This window comes from Crocuta crocuta, unplaced genomic scaffold (genome assembly GCF_008692635.1).
Source record: "Crocuta crocuta isolate KB4526 unplaced genomic scaffold, BGI_CrCroc_1.0 scaffold466, whole genome shotgun sequence".
Taxonomy (NCBI): Eukaryota; Metazoa; Chordata; class Mammalia; order Carnivora; family Hyaenidae; genus Crocuta; species Crocuta crocuta.
Window position 1 is genome coordinate 2,680,250 of NW_027529672.1, and position 7,629 is coordinate 2,687,878.

The window sequence follows — 7,629 nt, forward strand, 5'->3', positions numbered from 1 at the left end:
GGGGAACAAAGCGAGTAGCCAGAGTCCTGAACCACAATTTCTAGCTCCTCACAATCAATCCACATGTCTTACGTTGATCTATTTATCCAACCAAATATTTCTCAGGCCTCCAAACTGAACTTGACGCCCCCCCCACCCCCAACCCCGGGCCGGCCGCCTGTCTCCACACGTGGCACTGACTCCCATGAGCTGCTCGAGCCAGCAAAGTGGGGTCCCCCGGGCCCCTCACCCAGTGCAAGCACCGTGTTCTGTGTGCCCGGCCCCTGCGTCTCCCCACGTCAGCCTGGGGTCCCACGGTCACCCTGCTCATCGTGGCACCTGCCAGGTCTTTGTGGGACCCAAAGAGTGGCTGGTGCATGGCACGTGCCCTGGAAGCACTCGCCTCGTGAACACGGAACCACAGCCATGCTGGCGGACGGTGGGGACGGAGGCCTGGGACACGGCGCCCTGCACCTGCCTCTTCGCCTGGTGTTCAAGGGCACTTTTATGAAGTGACGGCCGTAGAGGGGGGACTCACTGCTCTGCTTGTTTTCATTGCTGTAAATATGCCTACTTGCAACAGGGAAGAGCTGGCGGCTGGGGCTTCCCCAGCCTTTGTGAAGAACCCCCAGACCCGAGAGCACGGTTGTGTGTGTTCACTCAAAAAACAGGCCGGAGCACACTGGCCGAGCCTCTCCCACCCCTTCCGGGCGCCATCTGGCCGACTTGCTGCAGGGGGCAGGGGGCCAGAGCCCCGTCCGCTGAGAAGACTAGACCCCTGTTGGCTTTGCACAACACACGTTAACACCACATGAGAATATTAACTCAGTGCAGCAAGCGCGCCGCGGTCACGGTGGAGAGGTGCGGCGGAGACGGGGCTGTGGCGCGGGGCCCTGTCTTCCCGCCCCTGGAAGGGATGCTCGCTAGAGGGCGAGGCTTTCTGGGCCTTTCTGTAGGCCTGAGACACATCTGCGTCAAAGCAGAAGGATGACCAGGGCCTCGCGGCCCCTCCTCGCCACACGGTCCCCACAGCTGTGGCCGCTGGGTAGCTCGCGGTCGGCCGGGCCGTGGAGCCGCGTTGTGTCTGTTGTCTTGGAGACGGCGGGGATGCCACTGCTGGTCACGGCAGGACTTGTGGACACGTGACGGGCTCCATAGCGGCATCAGCCACCATCCGGGGGGGGCCTGGGGCTCAGGTGGCCCTGAGGTGTCAGCACAAGTGGGCTCGGTAGGTGCTGGCCCTCTGAGCCCCCGGTCACTTTCTTGTCACAAAGGACATCGTCCAGACCTGCCTCTTCGCTGCCTGGCAGGCACTCAGAGAAAGCGGCAGTTCTCAGGAGGCCAATTCTCAAGGTCACCCGGGGAGAAAGGAAATGGGGGGGGTCGAGCACAGCTGCGATGAGGAGCTTTTTGGGGGGGAGACGGACATGGTCTCCATCTTAGCTGTGTGACGTTGGGTAGGTTACTGAACTCCCCTGAGTCTCAAGTCCTTTAAGTGATCTCCACCTTCAGAGTGAGGCAGGGAGTGAAGAGATCATGCAGGTACAAGGCGCGGCGCCGGGACCTGCCCCCCAGCCGCTGCTCAGTAAACAGAAGCTGGCGCTTTGCTGCTGCAGGGATTGCCAGCCTGACGCAGAGGAGGCATCTTTCTGGTAGGAATTTCAAGGGGCTTCACGCCTCTCGGCCCCTGTATGCAGAGGCCGGCCCGATAGGCACACAAATTCTTTCATCCCCGCCTGGCTTCCCACTGCCCTCCCCCCCTCCACTGGCTCAGCGCCCATCCCCCGGGACGCCCTGGCCCCACTCACCTGCCTGCCGGATGGGGCCGCTGTCCGTGCTTCCCCCGAAGCCAAACTTGTCACAGAAGGGAGGCGCCCAGTGGGCCTCGCAGTGGCAGTTCTTCCTGTTGTTGCACACCTGTCCGGGCAGCGGGGGAGGAGGGCAGCGAGGGGGAAGCAGCGTTAAGGCCCACGCTCCATGCAGGGTGGCTGTAAGTCTCTGAGCCCTAACTGGCTGCTGCACCGAAGCAAAGGCCCTGTGGTCAGAGCCCCCATCAGCACTGACACAGCCAGTGCGAGCATAAACCCCAAATACAGCACAGAGCGGGTGAGACCAGAGCCCGAGGCTGCAAATGAAACACGATCTGCCTGTTAGGGGCCTGATGGAGATTCCTGGGGTTCATCCACGACCTCCCACCTCTTTCCTTCTCCTTCTCAGTCAACTGTCGGGTCCCGCTTTTGCAATCGGCACCCCTCCTCTCTGTGGTGAGGCGTGACCCTGCTTCAGGGGTGTGGGATCTGAGCTCTTGGGCCCTGCGGGCCTGACCACCTCTGGGCACAGCCCCGCTTCCTTCGGACGGGAGGCTGTGAGAGGCTGGTGGCCTGTCCCGACATCTTGTGCCCGAAACGCCCACCTCCCTCCCTCTTGCGGTCCCCCAGCAGCCCCTCTTTGGTGCCCGGCCCTGAATGAACGCTGGACACAGTCTACCAAAAGCTGGCGTCCTCGTGACATGAGAGGGTGGCCCTCACCGTCGGAAAAGGGATGCCCGAGAAAGCAGGAGGGTGGGCTTTGCTCTGGGTCGGGGGGGGCTGAACGAGTAGCCTAACTTGGAGACCAGAGCACTCCGGGAGGGGCCGGCCCCGGCTCACCGGGTTAGCAAGGGTGACCGATGGAGGCCGGTCCCCCACCTGTCCTGGCCAGTAAGACTTGCTGCTATTACACATGAACTCACCGAGCGACTGCATGGCCCAGTGGAAGAGGGGAACGAACCCAAGAGGATTGCCGGCCTTGGAACACGGGATACAGGCAAGTCGCTAAAAAGAATTTCTGACCAATTTGGAGTCGGGGGGATAACTGGGAATGACTGGGAATTGCTACACGGGCCGGGAAGGACTCTGTGCTCAGACTGTTTCTGAGGGTCCGAGTTTCTCATCCACTTAGGGAAACAGACTATACATCACAGATGATGCGCTTTGGGTGGTTTATAGGAGGAAGTCAGCGTGGACACGCCCCGCAGCCTCCATCCTGCATCAAAATATTGCTGGAGGGGCCAAATACATACTTCAATATTTTAGGCAAAAATAAAATGTTTGGAGTGTAGGTCTTATTTGTGATGTTTCTCTACTTTTCACTGATATTTTTTTTTTTTTTTATGAATCAACCATCTGCCCCAATTGCTTAAAAGAAGGCCAATAGTCAAGATAACCTGTGACAAGTTGGAAAGTATATTCCTATTAAGCTGAAGCCCCGTAGAATTAGTTACTGAGTAGCTTGCCTGTGCTGAGTCTGAGCACTGATTACTGAGTCTCATCCGAGCACTGATTACTGACTCTAACCTGTTTCTCAGCGATGCTGCTGCTGATGTACCGCCCACCAGGATTCAGGCGCCGTCCTGGCCACACCGTTTTTGCATGGTCTCCCAATTCAAACCAGACTCAGGTACCCTGTTGGCAGCGGGCAGCAGAGAGACTGCAGCCCGGGCACCCTGCTGGGAGGCACCGCTGGTGAGCCTGGCCTCACTAGGGGAAGGACTGTAGTCATGTTACTTGTCACCGAGTCATGGCGGCTGCTCCACCTACCCAGAAAATATGGGCCTTTCCTCTCCATATGGAGGGGAACACAGGGCTGTCACAAAGCGAGGGGTCCAGGGACCCCTCCCTGGCATTACTACTAACTGGTCATGTAACCTTGGAGATGCACTACTGTCACTTGAGTCTGGGCTTCTATAAGAGTACGATAAGGCTGTACCGCCATTAGAAAGAAATCTACGATCCCACGAAGGCAGAAAAGGATTTCCTTTTATACGGACAGTCAGCAAACCCATCTGAGATGGCACCACAATCCTTCATGGTTACGGCCCAAGAGTAATTTCATGAAAACCCCCATAATTCTGTGTTAGACTCATTGGCAAGTGTCTGCAAGGTTCAAAAATAGAATCGGGAGCAGGATTTCTGCAGAAAAGGTTTCAGACAAACAAATGAACCACTGGCATGGCTAATCAAGATTAATAGGATTCCTTTGGAAATAATTAAGCCCATCAGGAAAAAATAAATTATGTTTGAAACAATTAGAGTCCTCTTCCCTCCTAAAAAAAAAATTCTCTGAACTGCACTAACAGCTTTCTTGAGTTGAAATGCACACTGTACGTGATTTCAAGAACATGTGGTCGCTATGTTCTGTCTTCTTTGTTTTCATTCCTCCTGGAAGTATTTCAGTTCAGACACATTCTGAATCTCGGTTGAAAGGGGGACGGTTCTGTGGGAAGTGTTAAAGCAAAATCCTTCATGAAGGAAGGTTAGTTTTAAAGTCACTTTGAAGATGACAAAGTCCTTTTCAAAAAAATCACAGGATGTTCACTTAAAAGATAATTACTGTTCAGTCGGATTCTCTTTGTTAAATAAAAGTTACATTTCTTATGCTTATGTAAAGGTCAAAGAAAATTAATGTCTTTCGAAGAAGATACGGAGGCGACTGCTGTATTTTTTAGACGTTAACAAAATAGGGATGGCAGAGTCCTTGAAAATGAATGATTGAGTGCTTAATGTGGACTGGCTATAAAAGGCAGTTCAGCCCACTCACCCCTCTGCGGTGGCACTGCATGGCGCATTCATGAACGCCGAAGACACTTATGTTTTCACATCGACGATTGAGGCAGATCTGCAGAAGGAGAAAAACACGGTAAATCTCTCAGCCCTTTTCCGATCACATGCTCATGCATGCATCTGTGGTTTAAAAAGCGAAGGCAAAGGAAAGCTTGCGGAAGACTTATCTTCTTTCAGTGAATGTGGATGCAGCACAATGATGTGCTTTCCATTTGACTCTGACCTACCTTCTACATCAGGGTTCTGATGCCTGCAGCACATTTCAGGACTCGGGCCGACGTGACTCAGGTCAATGCGGTATTTTTCTGCGGTTTCGGTTAATTATGAGACTATGATAACTGCTTTTCTTGGGATTTTTGTTTAGAGCGTGCAAGGAGACATGTGAATTGCTGCGTCTGTCGCCTCCCCTCCCCCTCAATGGCCCCTTCCATTAAGAGATACAGGACAGGAGAAATGCACCAGCCCTTAACCTAGGGCCTCTGCAGACTCAGAGACTCCAAGAAATCTAAGGACCAAGGACCTTTCAAAGGAGATATCGAAATATGGGAACTCTTCCAAATTACTGACTGACAAGTACTATCATCGAGGACATAAACCATCAACCAAAAGGCTCTGCAGAGGAAAACAGACAGTTCCCTTGTGTTTATCAAACTTTGCAGAGGCAGTAATTTGCTGAATGGTACTGGGTTGGTTGCAGGAGTTTAGTCTCATTTTAAAGGTGCGTAATATACACCAGACTCAAAGGATCAGGCTCTTTATCTCCCATAAGATGTTACAAATTAGTGGAGTCAGAGGAAGAGAAGTCTAAGTTTTAGATTCCAGAAGCATTTTTAATCAAGCAGAAGCTTCCAACGGGAAGTTCACCATCCGACCCCAACAGCTTACAGAAGGCACTCAGGTGACACCGTTGGACAAAACTGCCAGCTTTAAGCAGCTCCAAGGGCCGGTGGGAATCTTGGCCAAGGGGACTGTCACATTCCAGCCGAGACCAGAAACTGTCTGAGGTTACAAAGGACACAGCGGGACCCCGGTCAGAATCCCAGTGTTTGGGCGCTGCTCTCCTCCTAACCCACGAGCAACGGCAAGGGATGGCTTTCGAAGAACCAATGTTCTGTGGAAATGGAGAACAAAGCACGTTTATCCTTGCACGGGGAGAAACACACTCATTGATAACTTGAGTCCTTGGAATTTCAGGGTTCAGGTGCACCTGGCTCTGGCTGTTGAGACTACAGTTTCAAAAATCAATGTCATTCCAGTGTCAAGGCCAGAATAGAAGCTACCGTGTGTGGTTAAGGAGACCCTGGAATGTATCTCGTGTTTCCTGGGTCATCCCATTTTCTTAGTGATGAAGCACTTAGGGGTCAGAGTAGATGGCGGAAAGGGGATGAGGGTAGAGAATTCTTGCCTTGGGGACACTGCTCAAGGGGCCGAATCCCTATCTTTCTATTCTACTCTGTGGCCTCTGTGTTAGTGAGTTCATTTCATCATCATTTTGAAGATGGGATCAAAAAAAAAAAAAACACAAAACACATGGGGGTTGATTAGCCTTCTTTCCTACCACGCTCTATTAACTTGCTTTCATTTAGCCTGATGAGAAGGTTTGGTGAGAAAAACCAACGTGGCAGAATGTTAAAATCTCAATTTCATTTTTTTCCATTTTTTACTTTATTTTCTAACCCTCCAAATATCTCAGTCTACCTTCCCCCTGGTCTCCGAAAGAACTCCCGTCAGCCCCAAGCTGATCCTATCTCTTCCCCTCTCCTATTCTCTCTATGGGGGTCTCTGAAAATACGTGTGACTTCCCGTTCTGCCCAGGTGAGAACAACAAACAACCCCTCACTGTGCCAGAAACCGAGATCACATTTCCAAAAACAACATAATATGCTACTGCATCTCCTTTCCAAAGTAATTTCCTGGCTGGAAAGACTTGTGGCACCTCAAATGCAGAAATGACTTCTTGACACTTAAAGGCTGAGAAACCAAGCTTGCTTTTTCCCAAATTCGCAGCTCCATGGCTGGGCCAGGATCCAGGATTTATTAACGTTTCCTTCTAGATGCAAAGAACTGGATGCCGGAGACAAAGTTGTAGGAAGGAGTGGATTTAGGAAAACAAACTGATCTCCTAAGTTGGTCCTTGGATAAGACGGTTCTCAGCGGGGCCCCCTTCCAGACTTACGTTCATGATGCAAGAGAATCCTGGTGTCTTACCTTTCCATCTGCACACTTTGTGCCCGTGAGCACGAGCCCCGGGTCCGGCATGTCGTCGCCCAAGTATACATGGGTCCCACGGCACAGAATCCGCCCTCCTTCCTGCAGTGGGATATTTGTTTCTATGGAAACGGCATTGGTACCAATGACGGGCCGGCTGGCACCTCCTTGACACTGGATCTTCCCGCATTTAGCATCTCTGGAAGGGCAAGAATAGACAGTCCCCAAAGAGGGGAAGTTTGTGACCAGCCCTTGAGGATGGAGGAAGTTCAAAGTGGTCCATCCGGCCACAGATTCCGTACCTCATCTCACACTTGGCAAAGGAACTCTTGAAGTCTTTGCCACAGTTGCCATAAGGGTCACCTGCGGAGTTGACTCTCTCAAAGCAGATCCCAGGGGCCGGCTTAGCACCTGAAATAGAAGCAAAGCAGCACTTTTACCTCCTGCGAGTGTTCTCCATATTTGTCCTTGAACAGCACGGGGCTCTTGGGGGGAAGGGGAAATGTGTCCGGTGTTCAGAGAAATCATGCCTGGAGCCCCGGCTGACTCCTGATAGGAGCCAGTCAGTGCACGTCTAGCATCTTCTCCTGGCTCCGCCCATAGCGAGGCCCGTGTTTCATGGCTCAGTCTTCCTTAAGGCTGCTCCCTGGACCCATGGCTTGTGCGGCCAGTCAGAAGAGAAGGCCTGGCCATCGGTCTGGACCTGATCCAGCCCAGAAAGGAGGCGGTGGGCTGGCTGTAGGGAAAAGGAGCTTGCTCTTTTTAATAGCATCCCACCCAATTCCTGTGAGAAAGTGCAAGCCTGGGCAGGCTCCAAGGGAGAAGGATGACCCAGGTGGGG

The 7,629-nt window shown here is 52.5% G+C and overlaps 1 protein-coding gene across 2 annotated transcripts in view; it reads right to left on the bottom strand.

Moving 5' to 3' along the window:
• ADAM12 (ADAM metallopeptidase domain 12) overlaps positions 1 to 7,629 on the bottom strand; it is a 347,908-nt gene that overhangs the window by 31,788 nt on the left and 308,491 nt on the right. For both annotated transcript variants that reach the window (XM_077762961.1, XM_077762960.1), the window contains exons 15-18: positions 7,091 to 7,199; positions 6,789 to 6,987; positions 4,558 to 4,635; positions 1,788 to 1,896 (exon numbers count right to left, since the gene is read on the bottom strand). In XM_077762961.1, coding sequence (XP_077619087.1) covers positions 1,788 to 1,896; positions 4,558 to 4,635; positions 6,789 to 6,987; positions 7,091 to 7,199 — 495 coding nt within the window. The remainder of the gene's footprint in view (positions 1 to 1,787; positions 1,897 to 4,557; positions 4,636 to 6,788; positions 6,988 to 7,090; positions 7,200 to 7,629) is intronic.